Raw genomic sequence first — 18,995 nt, 5'->3', positions numbered from 1 at the left:
AGGACACACACACAAAAGACACTAAGCTAAAACAAAATGAAACAAACCCACAAAATAAAAGTAAACTCATCACTCGAATTTTATTCAGGACATTAAGTGTTTGAATTACAAGATCCCCTGGGGAAGTGTTTACAACCTATACCTGTGTTCTGAGTTAAGTAAATTAGGACAAGCCGGCTCAGTGCTCAGAATAGTGCAGATTCTTCAGAGGATAAAGAAAGGGATGAAGGAAGAGAGAAGGTAAGGTTTTCTGTTGAGGGAGAATCTGAGGAGAGCGTTGGTGTTTTGTCTACCCAACATCCAATCCTGTTTTTGGCAACAACTGCCTCCTGTGTTCACTCAGCCCCACCTTTTCCTGCCTGCCTCCCTGTAGGCTTTAAGGACTTTACTGGGAGAAAATATGAAATAAATAGATATTAGAAGAGTTCTGTGTTCACCAAATGTCAGGAAGGCCTAGATTACTTCAAAAGAAGACAACTGAAATACTTGAGATACTATCACAATATTTGAAAATAAAAACAAACTCAGAAAACTGGATGGGGCAAAGATTATAGTGCTTTTCTTGGTGTTTAGAAAGACAGAAAGTAGTCTACCCACTGGACTATGGCCGACATAATTGGTGGTACAGTAAGACCCCAAGTATGCTTTTGGTGTTAGGTGAAGTAGCCTGGAGCAAGGTATGACCAGGCATCGAGTTTTCTTCCTCTGGTCATTTTTATGGCTATTGTGAGTGAAAATGTAGAAAAGAATCCCCTAAAGTAATTAGAACCATATTCATTCTATGGAGATAATTTGGGGGAATAAACAGATATGGAAAGCAGAATGCACTCTGAATGCTCAGTGTCTTCACCGGCTGCTTCTGTTGAGTTCTTCAACCCCTAAGTTAACGTCCCTAGATAAGGTCTACTGAGCATCCACAATGAGTTCAGTTAGATTTAGTGTTCCTAATTGCGCCTCATACTTCAGCGGTGAGTTTTTATGTTTTGTTTTTCTTTTAAGACTGGGTTTTGCTGTGTAGCCCTGGCTCTCCTAGAACTTGCTTTGTAGACCATACAGGTCTCAAACTTAGAGATTCACCTTCCTCTGCCTCTCAAGTGCTGGGATTAAAGGCATGTGCCACCATGCCTGGCTTCCGGTGTGGTTCCTGCAGCTTGGTGTTGGTGTTGGTTAGTGTAGCACGAAGGGAACCAAGGTTTTGCACCCCCAATTCTAACTGCAGGCTAGTCACTTGTCAACTTTATGATCTTGGAAAGTCAGCTAATCTTTTTTGGATCTCAGTTTTCTCACCTATGAAATGGGAATAAGAACACACACTATGTGTGCACTTCAAAACCAAAACACACAAAAACTCCTTTCATACTGTGAATCATTGTTTCAATATAAGAGCTTATCTATCTATCTATCTATCTATCTATCTATCTATCTATCTATCTATCTATCTACTTTTGGAGACAGGGTTTCTCTGTGTAGTCCTGGTTGTCCTGGAACTTGCCCTGTAATCCAAGCTAGTCTTGAACTCAGAGATCTGCCTGCCTCTGCTTCCTGAGAAACATCTCTTTAAAAACTGTGATTGTGATAATTTTTTTAGGAGCCGAGACTAACTGAGCTGCCTGGAACAAACACTTTCAAGCCTACTGAGCTACACGCAAGTTGTGCACTCCACATTTCTAGCCTTAGTGAGCCATTCTGCGGTGGGTGTTTGGTGATGTGTCTGTCTGAGTCATTTCTGCTCCTGTAAGTGACCTCTCACCCATGTACCTCTATCTCCAATAAAAGTCATTGGCTCACAAAGTTGTGCTTTGGTGCTATCATTCCTTGGATCTGTTTTCAGCTCTTTATTTGGTGTGAGCAGACATTTGGTTAGTTCTTCTCAGGAACAGAATCACTCAATACTCACCAACATCGTATGAACTGTTATATGAGGAAAGCACAGAAGTCTGGGAAAATTAGATGAAAGCTATACTTCATTAATCATTCAATTATATAGATTTAGCAAAGGTATTTTGGTGCTGCTGAGGTTTATATATGATCAACAATTAAAAGTTCACTAGGGATATAGTCTCAGCCCATGTCTTAGAGGCACCTTACTTACATCTTTAACTAATAACTCAAAAAACAATGACTGGCAAGCAAGAATTCTATCTTAAAAGATGATCACCCAAACTCAAATAGCAAAGCATGCAGGCTGGTGGGAGCTCTGTACCTGGGAAGAGATGTAATTTTCCCCCACTTCTCGATGCAGAACCGTCGAAGTCCGTTGCTTCCCCGCAAAGCTGCAAAGCCTTCATAGGGCACACTCGATGTTCCTGTCACAAACTGGAGTAATCTCAATCTCTGCTCATTGTTGAACCGTTCCACCGCAGCCCAGAACCAGCGGATCACAAGGTGGCTGTCATGATAACCTGGTTAAAAAAAAAAAAAAGAGGTCGTGGTGAGGAGAAAGGGAATGTGGAGGAAGGAGGAAGAAACAGATGTGTTAACTGAACCATAGCGTGGGGTCTTTTGATTCTGCTGCTGATGGCATTTAGATAGGCAGGTCTAAACTAATTTATATAACTTGGTTAAGTTTTAAAACAAGCAGTTTTAGATAACAGCAATTTTACAAAAGAGCTGGGTATTTGAGAAGTTTCTTCTGAGGTATTTATCTAAACAACTGTTATACAACCTAAAATAGCCCAGCCTTATATGAGTGTAAGTAATGAACAAAAGGTTCAACAAAGACAGACCATCTATGTTTTCTTTGTTCTGATGTCTTAGCTCTCAGAAACAATATAACATCGGAGAGTCTGGGCTTTAAGATCAGAGAGAGATAACATGCAAAGTTGGCTGAAGACGATAGGTTCCAAGCAGTCATGACTGCCCCCCAAGAAAAGCTTGTATCCACCACACAGTTGTTCTCTGAGTCAGCCTGGGCTGGGAGCTGCTTTAAGGCACTATTGAGGAGGCTAGGCTTGAGAGATACAACCATGACAAGGGAAGAGGCATTTGAAGATAAGGGGCACAATGTGGGTAGAAACTGAGAAAGCTTCGTGAAGGAAGCAGGAATGCATTTGTGTAGTAGTGCAAAGGGAAAGGACATTCTTAGCAGAAGAAATAGATAAGGAAAATGAGAAAACCATGAGGCATCAGGAAGTCAGCTCACACAAGTTGTCTGTAGAGTCGAGGTCAGGGGATGCTGGGACCTTAGGGATCTTACTGGGTCTGCAGAATACTTAGGCCAGCAGTTTTCTTAACTGATCTGCATGGCAATATCAAGCGGGTTTTACAACTGAGTGATTGAAGGAGGTTGAGTTGGTGTCTGAAGCACGATTAATAAAAACTGAGAGAGAGAGAAATTGGGATTTAACCTGAGGTCAGGAAAGTAAAACAGCCAGCCACTGGCTCTTACCTTTACCTCAGTCCGAAATGGCGATCCTACCTCCAAGAATCTCAGAATGAGCCTGAGCCTGAGAACTGTCTCCTCCCACTTTATAAACCTTTTAGAGTTTATAGACGCGCGCCACTACTACCCAGTTTCTAAGGCAAAGTGTGTAGCTACTGGGATTAAAGGTGTGTGTCACCACTGTCTGGTCTGTAAGGCTGACCAGGGTGGCTGTTTTACTCTCCCAACCCCCAGGCAGGCTTTATTTATTAAAATACAAATGAAATGCCACTCCAGGTGTCCCTTTGTTTTTTTCCCCCCCATCTGTTACACTGGTTGGGATTTCTCCCTAATATTTTACCTGAAAAGAGAAATTTTGAGGCCAAATCTTACCAAAGTCTTCTGTGAGTAATAAGGCTGTGTTTTGGGGGGGAAAGATAACGGTCTGATCTGATGCAAGTGATGTTTGCAAGGGTACAGAGGTATCCATATTCTGCATTAAGGATTTCTTATGCCAATCCCATGCTGAAATAGTATTTTGGACATATTAAACTAAAAGACATAAATTGCAGTTGCTTGTTTGTACTTTTTCTAATATGGCTATTAAAAAATTTAGTTAGTGCCAGGTGTGGCGGCACATGCAAAATTTAGGCTGCAGAGGCAGGAGGATCTTTGTGAGTTTGAGATCAGCTTGGTCTACATAGTTCTAAGTCAACCAAGGGTGTACAAATAAACAAACAAATGTAAGAAAGAAAGAAATTCAAAACTACACACGTGGTTCATATTCTTTTTCTGCTGTAGATGACTAATCTAAAGTTTCAGGTGTTCTGGGGCAATAATCCCTATATCAACATGAAATAGTCATACTGTAAGAATCACAGTCTGTGTTGTTGAGAAATGGTGAATATAAAATGGACAGAAATGAGCTTTATTCATTCAGACCAAAGGGAAGTTCACACATGACTCAGAAAATAACTTCTTAAATTATGAAGAGAGGAAAGAGAGATAGAAAGAGAGAGATAAAGAGATAGAGATAGAGAGAGAACAGTTAGAACTCTGTGGAAGCAAGCATGGACCGAGGCAAAGCAGGCTAAAATTCTCCAGGAAGCGAGAGATGTTTCTCTGACAGAGCACAGGCTACTCAAGAGCTCACACACAGGAGGTGTGCTATCTGTGTGCTTTTACATAGCCATGCCAGGGGCTACTGTTGTCTGAAAGAAGTTCAGTTAGAAGCTGTGCAAATAGCTATTTTGTACTGAAGTAAGGATAAGTCTTTGAAGGTTTAGAAAAGTGATAAACAGGGCTCGGGATACTCATTAGTGATACAGCATTTGCTGAGGAGGCACCAGGCCTTAAGTTTAATCCCCAGAATGGCAAATGTGTGAACTACGCAATGGACTACTACTTAGTTATACAAAGGAATGAAATACTAGATCATGCCACAACATGGATGAATCTCAAAAAAGTACAATAAGTCAAAGAAGGCAGACAAAGGGACCGTGTTTTGTATGGCAGTACTTCTGTGATATTTCTAGAATTGTAAGTCTACTGAGACAGAGTAGAGATGTCCCGAGTCTGAACATGGAAACGAGGGGTGAGAACAACTGCTTGATGGGTACAACCTTTCTTTAGACGACGAAAGTATTTTAGACCCAGGTAGAAGTCACTGTTACACAGAATTTTGAATGCACTAAATATTATTGAATTGTTTATTTTAGGATGGCCAGTTTTGCACTGTATCAATTTTATTTCAACAATTTTTCTTTAAAACATTTCTTATCAAAAGTGCTGCTACTCACCTCCCCGGTACTCGGTGTTATTCCTCCAGTCGTTCAGGTCGATTTCGGCAGTACCAGCAATCACCAGCTCCAGCTCCCTTGCATCAAACACGGAGACAAGCCTTGAGTCGACCACCTGGAAGACAATAGCATTAGCACATGAGGAGGTGGTAGCCATGGTTACTGTTGTTGCTGTCAGGCTGGGAAAGTGACTATCATTTACCACTTGCCCTTTGAAAGGCAGCCATTTCCAAATTCAAGATCATGGCCGTTCTCTTAACACTCATCTCTCCTATCTTACTCACATGTTATAATCTTTACCCCCAGCTCTCTGGAGCCTTAAATGATGTAATTGCATTATAATCTCAAAATGAGATCACGAGGCCCTGAGGCAGGGTTAGTACCCCTAGAGAAGACACACACTGACAGGAGGCAAGAAGCTGTCACCTGGAACCTGGGTCCTTAGCAACAGAATCTGCCAGCGTCTTTATCTTGGACTTGCCCGTCTCTATGACTGTGGGAAACGGATTCCTGGTGCTTAGAAGATGCCCAGTCTATGCTCTTTACTACAAAAGCCCCAGTGGTAGTCACCGACTAGCATGTTAGAACACAGTCCTTCGTGGGCTGGGAACAGAGGGAAAAATCCCATGCTTCTTAGCATTTCAGACCCTTCCTGATTTCACTAACAATCCCAACTTGATTTTCTGAAGTCATATTTATGTTTTCAAGTTTTATTGCATGTCTTTCTCATGAAATTGTCATGCATTTCTTGCAGGTCCCCCCCCCCCCCCCCCGTCCTGTTTCCTTGCCCTCCCTGCTAAGGATTGGGCAGAACTCTGTGCTATGGCTTTCCATCTTCTGCCAGATCCGCCAGGCTCAGCGGAATGTCTCCAGTGCTGCCCGCTTTGGACCAACAAGTGGTGGGCACTGAATTAGAAAAGAAACTTCTAAACTGAATTTCTAAATTGAAGTATAACAACACCATTTTTGGGCACGGGAAGTCTTTCTGTCTGTCTTCTCAATTTTCTGCTCAGCCTGACGACATGTAGCAGAACAGATGCCCAGCAGGAGAGGCTAGTACTCCCTAGTGCTTCTGCTTACTCTGCTTCAGTGGACTGAGGGAAAAGCCACATCCGCCTAGCTACCCAGGAAACACTGGATGCTTCCTCACCTGGCACAACAGGGCCAAACCAGTGACAATTCTCTGAGAACATTTAACTTCTGACAGGGCTTGTATTCACGAAGAAGTCTGGCTGTCCATCTATCCGGCCCAGCTACAGGTTCCACCCCCTCTGGGCGTGAGACCTTAAACCTTGCCTCTCTCGCTTCTTTCTCTCTGTTCCGAGCTATTGAGGTTTTGCTCCTCACTGAACTCCAGGAGAGGCACAGGTTCCACAGCAGAGCACTGTGGCCCACTTTCCTAGGTCACCTGGGGTCTTACCTCGTAGAAGCCCCTCACCAAGGCTTCGGTCTGCTGCACCACACCGCGCTCCACCCGCCACTTCACCATCCTCTCAATGTACTCCTTTTTGTTCTTCTCAGTCACCTGCGTGTTGGCTCCTCCAGACTTCAGCTCTCTCTCTGTTACCTTGCAAGTAAACGGGAGGCTAGTTATGCCTATCAGTCAGCTTGTCTCCCGAGGAGACATTTTTGTTTAGGGCGACAGCGCAAAAAGGCCCTTTTCTTTCCCTGGAAGTTACCAGGGAAGTTTTTGTTGTTGGAACCCCATTTTTAAATATCTTAGAAGAGCTATACTCTCAACACTACGGCCAGATATTCGATGTCTCTGAATCTCAATTAGGGCAGCAGATTGCGGCTGTTACGCAGCAAGCCCTTCCTTGGGCACCCAATGAGAAGAAAAGCAGAAGCAGGTAGAAAGGTTTGTTTCTCCGAGCTGGCTGCAAACATGGCTAGGAAGCAGACCACGAAGGAGCAGAGCAGTCTCCACTCAGCATGCACTCATGCCTCAAAAGACAAACTCATCAACCGGGAGCTAGGCTCTGTCTGATGCTTTTCATGTACTAGAGATATAAAAATATACTCCATATGTTTTTCTAAGCTAATACACACATAAATATACACATAACACATACATATACAGCATATACTCTGTTATTCATTATCTTTTTCTCTGAAAAATATATCTCGGAAATGTTTTATCAGCTTAGATATCATTAACCCATCCTTTGCTGTTAGTGGTGTTCTCTATTTGTGTTTTATGATTTAGTATGAAATTTGAATGGGTCTCCCACCCATTTGGCCAACAGATTTAATATTATATTAGTAAATTCTTGCAGCAAATACATGGGAAATTTCCTGCTATGTAGTATTGAGACCTATGCATACTGGAGGACTAAGTGGATGTAGTAAAAGAACTATTACATAGTTTTGAAGATACCTTGTATCTTATGGTATTATTTGGATTGTTTAATTATCCATAGTTACATTTGATTTTCAAAACCCCTGCATAGGGTAGAGCCATATCATATTGTAGGACCATCAAAGTGATGGAAGGAAGGAAGAGCCCCTGGCAGTGCTGTTCAAAAAAGAAGTCCTGGGGCTGGGGAGGGGGCTCGGTAGGTGAGAGCACTTGCTGCTCTTGCAGAGGACATTGGTTTGAACCAGTGAGATTCTTGTTACTTAATTTAAAAATAAACTATATGACTCAACACTCCTGTACCTGAAATTGCTTATATGAGTACATGCAATACAAAAGGACCGGCAGTATGGGGCAAACCAGATCTCTGGTCACTAATGTCATCAGCAACATTAGTCACAATAACCACCAGATGACAGAAACAGATACTTGTTTAAACTATCTAGAGTCAAAATCATAAAATAGAAATTATCTGGTATTTCCCAGGAGTTAGGGGGTGGGAGGAATTAAAGGGTATGGTTTAATCGGTAGAGTTTCAGTTTTGCAAGAATTTCTAGAGATTGGATGCCAAACCATGGGAATGCATTTAAGAGCCCTGCAATGCGCACTTAAAACCTTCTAAGATGGCTAAGCTTTTTTTTTTTAGCTTTAACCATAGCAAACAACAAAATGTCTTTTCCAAATCCTCATCACACAAACCTGTCCAAAAACTTCTTCATTAACAGTGAAGGTGAGATCGAGAATATCTGTGATGTTATTGTCCTTCATCCACTGCAGACTTTGGTGGAATTCCTCATCTAAATATTCTAGGTCGCTCAAATCACAGGGCCTGGGAGAGTCAAAGGCAGCAAGAAAATGAGTGAACGAAGGTCTTCCAGACCTCATTCCAAACATGATTATGCTTATTTTCAATAAAGCACAATCGGTTTCATAATTACTTGATAATTCTGAGTACATTGACGAAGCAGTAATTCAAAAGTTTTAACTTATTCAATCGTTTCCCTTAGAAAAGAAACTACTAAAGTTTCAATAATAAAAAATGAAATAATTATTGACTCATAGGTAACTAAAAAACAAGTCAGTTCTACTCAACAATGTAATACAATATTCACAATGTTACCATTTCTATATAAATGAACTAATGTCCATTACACAGTTTAGTTAATAGAGTAATTTCTTTTTCTTTTTTTCTTTTTTGGTTTTTCAAGACAAGGTTTCTCTGTAGCTTTGGTGCCTGTCCTGGAACTAGCTCTTGTAGACCAGGCTGGCCTTGAACTCCCAGAGATTCGCCTGCCTCTGCCTCCCGAGTGCTGGGATTAAAGGTGTGCACCACCACTGCCCGGCAATAGAGTAATTTCTTATACCTACATAAAGTCTCCCAATGCCATTTTGTTACATTAAAAGGTATGGAAAATGTATAGGCACTCAGAACAAGAAATAGATGGAAACTTATTAGAAATGGTTGGAGCCAAATTAGTAAAAAGGCCAGAGACATAAGAAAGGTCAGCGCTGTCATCCTGCAGAAAGCCTGGGCAGAATCATCCTACAGGACACTTACAGCTTCAGGAGTCCCTTGTAGAAGGGCCTTGTAAAGAATGCATCCAGGAGATACTGATGGATCAGAGCCAGCCCCAGGATACGACCACTAAATCTGAACCTGCAACACAATTAAGGCAGGGAAGTGTAAGAGTCAGTAGGAATTTACATTACTAAGAATCTATCATTTGTACTATTTTTTAAAATTTGTATTTTTATTGAAGCTTTATTTATGGGAATCGAGGTTGAAAAACATGTGCTGTACCATTGGGCATCCCTTCACCCGGTTCAATGAGTTCTGTATAGTATTCATCTTAAAGAGCTCAATGAATCTGCCCATTGATGATATAAGGAGACATCAATTCTTCTTCATATTCTTTACCATTAACAACGGTCGTGTGGTTTGGATGTCCTAAACAAAACCTTCTGTGTTCCAAGATCAGACTACTGTTACTTATTTAAGAAGAGGAAATGCTGAGGAAGGGAAATTGAGGAATCTGAAATATAAAACCCAAGTTAGACCCAAAGAGAACCTAGACCCAAGAAAACAGAAACCCGTCCCTCTGAACAATGTGTTTGTTTAGGTATTTTCTAATGTCACTCCATGCTGGGAGGTGGAGGCTTGACTATCAATCACAGATGGCTGTTAGTATTCAAAGACAGTGGGAGACAGTTCCATGCAATTACAACGTGATGATAGGGAACCTGACCGACCATTGTTATTCAATATTGCCAGCTACACCATCAAAGAACAATGTGATTGCTAGGAAGAACCGGTCGTGTAGACCCTGCCACCTACAGATATAAAGGCCCTTACTGATTTCAATCTTTGTTGAAGCAACTTGTTTTCTAGACATTTTTCTAGAAAACTGCTTGGCTGAGTTGCAAGGCTACCTGTAGCTTGCCCTCAATTTGGCTGCTCTATGGAGTTTCCTGTCTGCCTGTCTACCGTCCTGTGGCTTACTTGCTATGAAGGCTTTGCTCTTTCTGTCCCTAACTCCAAAACTGGAGTACACCTGTTTTCTTTCTAATTAGGTTTTCACCTAACCATGGCCTTTTCTGGCTCAAGAGGAGCTAGGTGGCGTATTGATAGATATAGCCGCCACTATGGCTTAGGAGTGTCTGTCCCTAGTGAGGTTCCAGTAGTCCTCCTGCCCAGTTAGGTGAGTCTTCCAAATGGGTTTGAATCCTTAGAATTTGTCAGAAGCTGATTTTGCAGCTGATTTTTGTGTTTGTATTCCTGAAGATAACGGAGTATTTGCAAACTCTGAAGACAGTGTGCCTGGTTTTGAGGCAACTTCTTTGTCAGGTGTTCATGCATCTGCCCTGGCCTCCCAGTCACTATGGTGAGACGATACTGACATCTTTACTCAAGACAAGTCTCAAGTCCACATGTGGCTCTCGACCCAGCGGCTTTCCCAGCAGACTAGGTCAGCCCCAAAGGGGTCCTCACCAGAGCACTGTGGCTCATTTCCATCTTCATGTTGTTGTTAAACTAGTTTATTTTATCTTTATACTTTGAAATTCATAAACGTATACAGCGCATCTTAATTATAGGTGCCCCATACTTCCTCCTTCTAGGCCATCTCTTCTAGCTCATAATCTCAAAAAAGGATAATAATTTTAAAAAGAAAAACAAGAGGACTTTAGTATAATTGCATCATTTCCCCCTTCCCTTTTTCCTCCCTCCAAACTCTCCCACATAATCCCCTCCCCGCTTTCTTTCAAATCCATGGCCTTTTTTATTAATTGTTGACAAACACACACACACACACACACACACACACACACAAAACCATATATGCACATGGCTGTGGGGTTATGCACTGGCTCAGGCATCCTGCCAGAGGCAACACTTCATAGAAAAGTGCCGCCTCTTCCCATTGCCATCATCAACCACCAACAGCTACTCAGTTCGGTGAGGCCTTAGGAATATATCCCACCTCCATGCTGGAATTTCTGGTCAGTTTATTCTACGCAGGTCTTGGGCAGCTAACCAGAGCTTCTGTGAGTTTGTATGTGTAATGGAGAAGTCATGTCCAAAGGACAGCAGTTCACAGCACCCCTCCCCCAGAAGGAGCCTAGTATTTAAAACCGAGCTACCCTGGGGTCTGATGACCATGAACAGAAACAACCTCAATTCAGGGAGGTGCTTGATTTGCTACACCCTCAGGATGAGAAGAATCTCCGGGAGACAGTTGTGGAATGAGAGAAGGCCAGATGCCAGTTCAAAAACTGAAAGCAGCTGGAAGTGTGGTCCAAGAACTGAAGTGTACAGAGAAAGATCTGTCCCCAGACCCTGAAGTGTACAGAGAAAGATCTGTCCCCAGTCCCTGAAGTGTACAGAGAAAGATCTGACCCCAGTGTCTGAAGTGTACAGAGAAAGATCTGTCCCCAGTCCCTGAAGTGTACAGAGAAAGATCTGTCCCCAGTGTCTGAAGTGTACAGAGAAAGATCTGACCCCAGTGTCTGAAGTTACAGAGAAAGAAAGATCTGTCCTCAGTACCTGAAGTGTACAGAGAAGGAAGATCTGTCCCCAGTGCCTGAGAACAGAGTTCATTAACTGGGAATAACTCTGGAGTTTGATAGCCTGGAACCTGAGGTCAGCAGTTAGATCAAACTCTAGAGGTGTATATATTCCATGAAGTTCACTGGTAGAATTAAATCAACTCTAGAATTTCAGCCAACTACTTGACATACACAGACACATCTCCCTGCCTCTCCCCTCCCCTTCATCATTGGTAACATGATGACTTCCAACATTCCTAACATTCACTGGCTAGCACACTGGCCACCCAGGTAATACTTGGGAGACTGACAGAGACCATCCGGCATATATACTACAGAGGACACGTCTTCAGCGGACTTTATTTACCATAAGGTACAAATCCAGTGCTGAAGGCATACTGGCTCAAGGTAAGGGCCTTTTAAAACCATGAATAGCTCTGGGAAGCATTCAGCGACACATCTGTGATTTCATTGACATTCTTAATCTTTGAAATCTATGCCTTATAGGAGTATTTTAAGTAGGCAATTAGGCTATTTTATACCAATTGACAGTTGTTATAACACCAATGCCTTTGGTAATTTATCTTATGTTCTCTATAGCTGTTATTTATTCTTATGATCGAACCATTCCTGGCTAACTGCTCCATATCAGTTACTGGAGAGAAATGCCGCTAACTTTTGACTAAGAAAGAGAGCAATTTTTAACCACAAGAGCGTCAAGATTAGGGAGCGTACCATTCGAGATAGTTTTCTACAAACGCCGACATGGGGCTGATCTGCACCGTGTAAGTGTCATTTGCAGAATACTCAAAGAGTCCATAGTAAGGGTTGAAGAGCTCCTGAGACAAAAGGAAGAAGAACTCTCGAGAAGGGCCACTGTAGTCCAGGCTGCAAAGGAAACACAGGTCCAGGAAGTTCATCTTTGTGACAGTTTCTTATCCAGATCCTAGCAAGGTCTTTCAGGTATGGGGCCCGAGAAGCAGAGAGCAGTCTCTCTTCTTTATAGCGAACTCCAAGAGGAGGCGTCAATTTATAGTAGAAAATGAAGGTGTAGTAATTGTTTTGTTGTTGTTGTTTGTTTGTTTGTTTGTTTCTCGAGACAAGGTTTCTCTATGTAGTCCTGGCTGTTCTGAAACTTTCTCTGTAGACCAGGCTGGCCTTGAACTCACAGTGATTCGCCTGCCACGGCCTTCCACGTGCTGGGATTAGAAGTGTGGGCTGCCACTGCCTGGCCATGGTTTGGGATATTTTTAAACATATGTCTGTGAATAAACTCTTGTGGTAGTTGTCTTCAAACTTCCCTCTTTCGGTCATCAAATATCTATAGGACAAAACACACTGCTGGCCCATTACAAACAAGGCCTTACTGTAGAGCATAGGAAAAATTTCCTGCAAAAGTATATGTTTTCGTGTGTGCATGTGTGTGTGTGTGTTGTGTATGTTTGTATGTGTGTATGCATACAACCTTATAAGTGCATCTTCACTTGCCTTTTAGGTAGCTACATTACACACTTCAGTGATTCATAAAGTCACAAAAAGCACACAGTTCTTTGGTATATAATTTGATATATCCATTTTAGAAGGAAGAGGTTCCCCCTCCCCTCAGGATTTTACTCCACCTACAAAGCAAATGTCCAGCGTTTCAGGATTTTAATTTGTACTATACTTTGGCCGTGGGATCTCAGACTCTGGGACATGGCAATAACCCTTTTTCCTTTTTCTTTTCTTTCTTTTTTTCTTTAAAGAGCAAGGCTTGACAATGCCTGGGAAGAGAAAAGCTTACTGATAAGATAACGCTCTGAGTTAATTTAGACCAATGTTTACAGCTACTCTATTCTTTCCTGACAGAAATTACCCCTCACTCCTGGGATTTGATTTCCCCACACTGATCTCTCTGTATGAAGCTCTCGGTGCCTCACCCCTCCTCTCCAACAAAGGTGATGTAGAGCTTGTTTCTCTGGAGCTCCTTCCGGGAGTATGCCATCACCTGGTTGAAGGTCCCCTCCAGCAAGTGGTCTCGGCGGATAATGAGCCTGAGAATAAAAGGTATTGGTGAACGGAAGCATTGAAGTGGGTGCTGAGCACTGTTGTATGTGAGCCGTGGGTGCTCAGTATTAGTATGGCTTCACTCATTGGCTTCTCTAATGAGAGAGGAGTGAACAAGGGAGAGGTTCTATTAGTCTGGTACTGGGTTCGACACACTCAAATTACTGGCACACAAAGAATATATGAACATACGGATGCTTATCTTTGGACATTCTCAACTGCATTTAAAAATGTTTTTCTGTCAATTGGTATCCTGTCTCTTAGGTTAGGAGTTGCCTTCAATTAGGATTTTAAGTTTGAGCTCAGCTTTTCCGCTAAAATAACAAACCCAGGGTTCAGGTAACACCTATTCTACTTGGACTTCCTTGCAAAGTTGCTAAGCATCCACAAATCTGAGAAATGAATTAAAATTTGCCTTGATTATTATTATTATTGGTTTTCCAAGACAAGGTTTTTTTATATAATAGTCCTGGCTGTCCTGGAACATGCTCTGTAGAACAGGCTAGCCTTAAACTAACAAAGATCCATCTGCCTCTGCCCCCCCCCCCCCGGGGCTGGGATTAAAGGTGTGTACTACCACTGCCTGGTTCAATTACTCTTACATGAATGGAAATAGAGCATTTTATCTCAGTTTAAGGGTCTTTGTTTTCTGTAAAAGTCTATTGTGGATCTCATGTACCTGTTTGTCTTATATTTATAATTCTTTTTATTTTTCCTCCCCTTTCCTGTCTTTTTCCTTTCTCCCAAGTACCTGAACACTTTTTCTTTTTCTCTTCCAACTTTCTAATTTTCCTATTCCTCTCTTTCAGGCCATTAAGCATTACCATATATATATATATATATATATATAATATTCAATGATGCAAACAGTGAATAGATAAGAAAGGCTATTCCCTTAATTTAGGACCAAATACTAGATACTCACTTAATTTTACCCGGGCCCTGACCAAATCCTTTGGCTTCCAGTTTTCGGTAGAAATTGCGTAGCTTAGCTTCAAAATCCCTTCGGTATGGTGAAGGGGCTCTTGCGCTGGCTCTCTGTAAACCTGTAGAGAGAAGCAGACAGTCCTTGGTCGTCTTTCTCGTCCAAGAACAAATGTGCAGAGCGAGAGTAGGGCAAGTGCCCCCGGAAGCAGGATCCTAGCCTTTGTGGGCATCTCAGGAGTCGCTTTCATTGCTGCCACTCTCAGTTACTTCTATATTAAACTGAAGTAATATAGGAAAATAAAAAAAGGATTCTGATGGGAATGTTTTTTATCTTCCTCTGAAATGATTTAAGTCGTGTTTCTATTAAAAGCACCTCCATGGAAATGGCCTTGACTTGCTTAGTATTTGGGTAATTTGATAGTATTAACGTAAAATGACCTAAATACAAGTTTTCTTGTAAGCTGCTGTAAGAAGACTAGAGGCAGCATGAGGCAAGAGGCCCTCAGCATGTGTATTTTCCATGCCTCTACATTGACACCGATGCTGGAAGAAAAGAAACATGCTGAGACACAAGGACTCAAGCACTTAGGGGTTCATATTAGATCAACATTCAATAAACTGTGTAACTGAATATGGAAGCTGTGGAGAAGTTTTCTGAACACACAACTACCAAAAGTTAATTCAAAACCAATTGGATCCTCGGTGCATCCTGCAGTTCTCTCCTGTGCGTCCCAGAACGTCGTTGCGGCCTTGGTCTGGACACACCACGCGTACACTCTGCCCCACCCCTGCCCACCTGTGCTCGTTCTCACATAAACAAGCGTGGGAAGATTCCCAGAATCATTACTTAGAAATAATAGGGTTTGATTTTAGTGCTTCACTTCGGCATGATGGAACACCCCTGCAATCTCAGTATCCTGGAGCTGGAACAAGATAGTCATAAGCTTTTGGCTAGCTTGGGCTAACTAATTCAGCTCTATCTCATTTCCTTTCTCAATCATCTAGAAACATGAACAAGTCCCACTGTAGCTTTGGGAAATCATAAAAACAGCCAGCAGTTTGTCAACACCTAATTTCGAGTGTATTGTTGATGAGAAAACTGAACGGGATGAAGAGAGAACACACACAGAAACACAGAAGAGAACACACACACACACACACACACACACACACACACACACACACACACAGCTATCTTGAATTCCCTTTCAGTTGGTGAAAACACACACGAGCACTTAGATGACACCAGGCCGGAATTTCAAGTTACCTGGGGAGTTCTGAGGTGAGGAGCAGGGTGAACAGCGGGGAGAGAAGCTATACCCAGGGTGGAAGGCAGATTGCAGGGGGACATAGGACATGATCTCTTCTTCAAAGAGACTACAAAGGTTAAAAAGAGGAAAGTTAGTTGTCCGTCCCATGAGAAAGTATGCACAGATTGTAGAAGAGCAGTTAGAATTCCCACTTGCAAATTCTCCGGTTCTTGAATCTTTATTAGCCTCATCATAAAGTCTCCATCAAGGACTTTAGAGCCCCAGTGCTCTGTCTGGTTGTGCGTCCAGAGACAAGGATGCACAACAAGGAGTGTCAAGACTGTCAGTCATGGACAGAAGCTCTACTTCTAAGATCTAGAACAAGTGGAAAGTGTTTGGTTCTCATCCTTTTTAGGGCGCCAAACGCTTTTCCAACCTCCCCACCCGTCCTCTACGGTAGCTTTCCAAGGTCTCAGGTCCAACCCCTTACCTCAGCAAAATGACCAGATCTGCATCACAGGACAGTTTCTCCAGCCCATGGTTACCCTCTGTCCGAATATAATGGATTTTCTCCCTAGAACCAAATTTGAAAAGAAAATGAGAATTACATAGCAACTGAAAAGCCAAGGAATACATAAATAATTTCAGATTTATTTTCTATCCCTTTTTGCAGAATGACTAACAACTTTCCTCAGTGAATTCTGGTGCATTTTGTAGTGCTCGAAGTCATCTGAATTCTCGGGAAGCTTTATAAGGGGTGGCTTTTCTGAGATTCACACAAGAGTCAGAAGTTGAGGAGGCCAAGTAAAGTCAGAGTCTGGTTGCGATAGACAAGAACGGAGTAAGGCCGGGGAGGCTGTGAAAAGACAGCTCTTGGCTTAAGGCACATTGGGAGCCACAGGAGGACAAGGGGAAGCTGTCTCAAGAGAAATCTTGTGCCTAATAGAAAGTGTCTAATGCCATGCTGAGAACAGAGGGAACCAAGCCTTTAGAACTACAAGGACATCCAGATTTAGTGAAAACATAGACCTCACTCTATCTTTCTTTAGTTACAGCTTACCCATTCTGATCTCTAGCTCTAATCTGGAAAATTATTTCAAGTAAGTCTATAGGTAGGAAGTATTTATTTTGCTCAAATCGACTTTCAATTTGCTTCCCTGATAATAGCAACATCACTGCTCGTTCTATATATGTGTGCTCTGAATGAGTTAAAGTTTGCCTTTTGCAGTTAAATTTGACAAAAATTTAAGAATTGATTTTATTTTTAAATATTTAACTTTTAATTTAAAATTTTATTTTGATATAAAATAAGGCACATGTGTAATTAAAATAGAAATCAAAGAGACTTTATATACCCTTCATTTAGTTTACCCCAGTAGGGAATAGGGAATACTGCCATTGTTTTCTTTCTGACAGTGACTCCATATATATATATGCATTTTACTTAAGCTTTCAATTTCACGTCTTTATTTCTTTGAGAATTTAACTTATGAGTACTGTCCTTATATCATTTCCACCATTCCTCTCCCCCTCCAATGGCTCCTTTGCATCTCCACTCCCTCTCAAATTGAAGACTTTTTTCTTTAACTAGTATTGTAGAATGGAGATTCTTTAAGGTAAGGGGTTTCTACTAAAATGCACAAGATGTTGCTGAACAGAGGAGATGCCTTGGGATCCAACTGCCGAGCACTGAGGCCTGGGTCTGCGCTCTAAGCGCTAGACCCCAGATTGCGAGCTTCGGGAAAGGGGCTGGAGGTTGAGAATACACTCGCAGAGACAGACCAACACGCAGACTTTTTAACACTGATACCAAAGCCCAAGAATGCCCTCTTTATTGTGTTCAGGGGCAGATTATATCGAGATAGCCATGCCCCAGCCAAACCCACCAGAAACCACTCTCCTGCCATCAGGAACTCCTGAAGGTCTCGTGGTCAGAGCAGCTGTAGGCACTCAGATCAGGGGAAAACAAGTTGTTTACAAGAATTCAGGACCTGGGGTCTCACTGCTCCCAACATCCAACCTCAGTAGAGGTAAAGTATCAGTGCAGTAATTGCTATAAGCAGAACCTTGGGGTGTTCACAGTGGCTTCTCTAACTGGGACTTGGAAAATAAAACAGGCTGGGCTATAAACTTTTCAGGGAGTGAAAGAAGCCCATTTCTTAACTATCTCCTTAAAATCACATTTAATAGATATAAGTAAGTCAGTGCATAAATATTCATATGTAATTTAAATGGAAATTTTCTCATCTAGGCTGCGATGCTCCTCTGAGAACCAAAGACCATCTAACAACCGCCTTCTCAAACCAGGCATAGAAGTCCTCTTTTGAGTTGCTGGTCAGGATTGTCAAGAGATTCCCTAAAACACAGGTAAGTGCTACTGCCCTTGGTTGTCCTGCAGAGGTGGAAGGTAAGCCCATTTGCTAGAGACACCACATGTTCTTCTGAAATGTGAATCCCAGGGCCCTGAGACAGATCTGACCTGAAAGCTTCCTTCCTGAGCAATAGCTTTCATGGTGCCAGAAATCACCACCAAAGCTTCTGAAGGAGGAAGGCAACTAACAGTTCTACCCAGTTATGATGCCTTTGAACTACAACAAGGACCAGCATGGCATGATAATCCTAAGGTCATAGGCCACTCATACCTTGATGGTAAGCAGAAGATGTATAATTGGACTTGAGACCTGCTCAACAAGATGGAAATTGTGCTGAGACAATCAATGTGGTGAAGAGAAAGCCCATAGAGTTGGAGAGTAGCTTTGGTAGCTATATATCTTACAGAAGATCAATACTAGAATATATAAAGTACTTAAACAGGCAAAAAAATCAAATGACCCATTTAAAATGGGCCTGGGACATGAACAAAGAATTTTTCAAAAGAAAAAATATCTAGGATAAAGGATATGAGATAAAGAAAAAGGATAAGTATAAACAGAGACTGCTTGTTCCTTTCCTGGCCACCCAGACCCAAACAATCACACAAAACTATATTAATTACAACACTGTTTGGCCAACAGCTTAGGCATATTCCTTGGTAGCTCTTACATCTTAAATTAACTCATTTCTATTTATTAATCTGTGTATTGCCACTAGGCTATGACTTATAAGTAAGGTTCTGGCATCTTTCTCCTTCAGAAGCTACATGGTGTCTTTTTGATTCTGCCATCTTTCTCCCTATGTTCAGTTTAGTTTTCCTGACTAACTATATTCTGCCC

The 18,995-nt window shown here is 41.9% G+C and overlaps 1 protein-coding gene across 7 annotated transcripts in view; it reads right to left on the bottom strand.

Annotated features, from left to right (window-relative positions):
• Hecw1 (HECT, C2 and WW domain containing E3 ubiquitin protein ligase 1) overlaps positions 1–18,995 on the bottom strand; it is a 256,017-nt gene that overhangs the window by 5,327 nt on the left and 231,695 nt on the right. For all 7 annotated transcript variants that reach the window (XM_041630717.1, XM_041630722.1, XM_041630720.1 and 4 more), the window contains 10 exons: positions 16,274–16,357; positions 15,801–15,910; positions 14,532–14,652; positions 13,480–13,593; positions 12,296–12,448; positions 9,075–9,173; positions 8,216–8,345; positions 6,581–6,727; positions 5,161–5,275; positions 2,204–2,402 (listed from right to left, as the gene is read on the bottom strand). In XM_041630717.1, coding sequence (XP_041486651.1) covers positions 2,204–2,402; positions 5,161–5,275; positions 6,581–6,727; positions 8,216–8,345; positions 9,075–9,173; positions 12,296–12,448; positions 13,480–13,593; positions 14,532–14,652; positions 15,801–15,910; positions 16,274–16,357 — 1,272 coding nt within the window. The remainder of the gene's footprint in view (positions 1–2,203; positions 2,403–5,160; positions 5,276–6,580; positions 6,728–8,215; positions 8,346–9,074; positions 9,174–12,295; positions 12,449–13,479; positions 13,594–14,531; positions 14,653–15,800; positions 15,911–16,273; positions 16,358–18,995) is intronic.

Source organism: Microtus oregoni, unplaced genomic scaffold (genome assembly GCF_018167655.1).
Source record: "Microtus oregoni isolate MIOR12 unplaced genomic scaffold, Mior012 000035F_ref0000213, whole genome shotgun sequence".
NCBI lineage: Eukaryota > Metazoa > Chordata > Mammalia > Rodentia > Cricetidae > Microtus > Microtus oregoni.
Note: the sequence above shows the minus strand (reverse complement) of the source record. Positions and strands in the feature narration are given on the sequence as shown.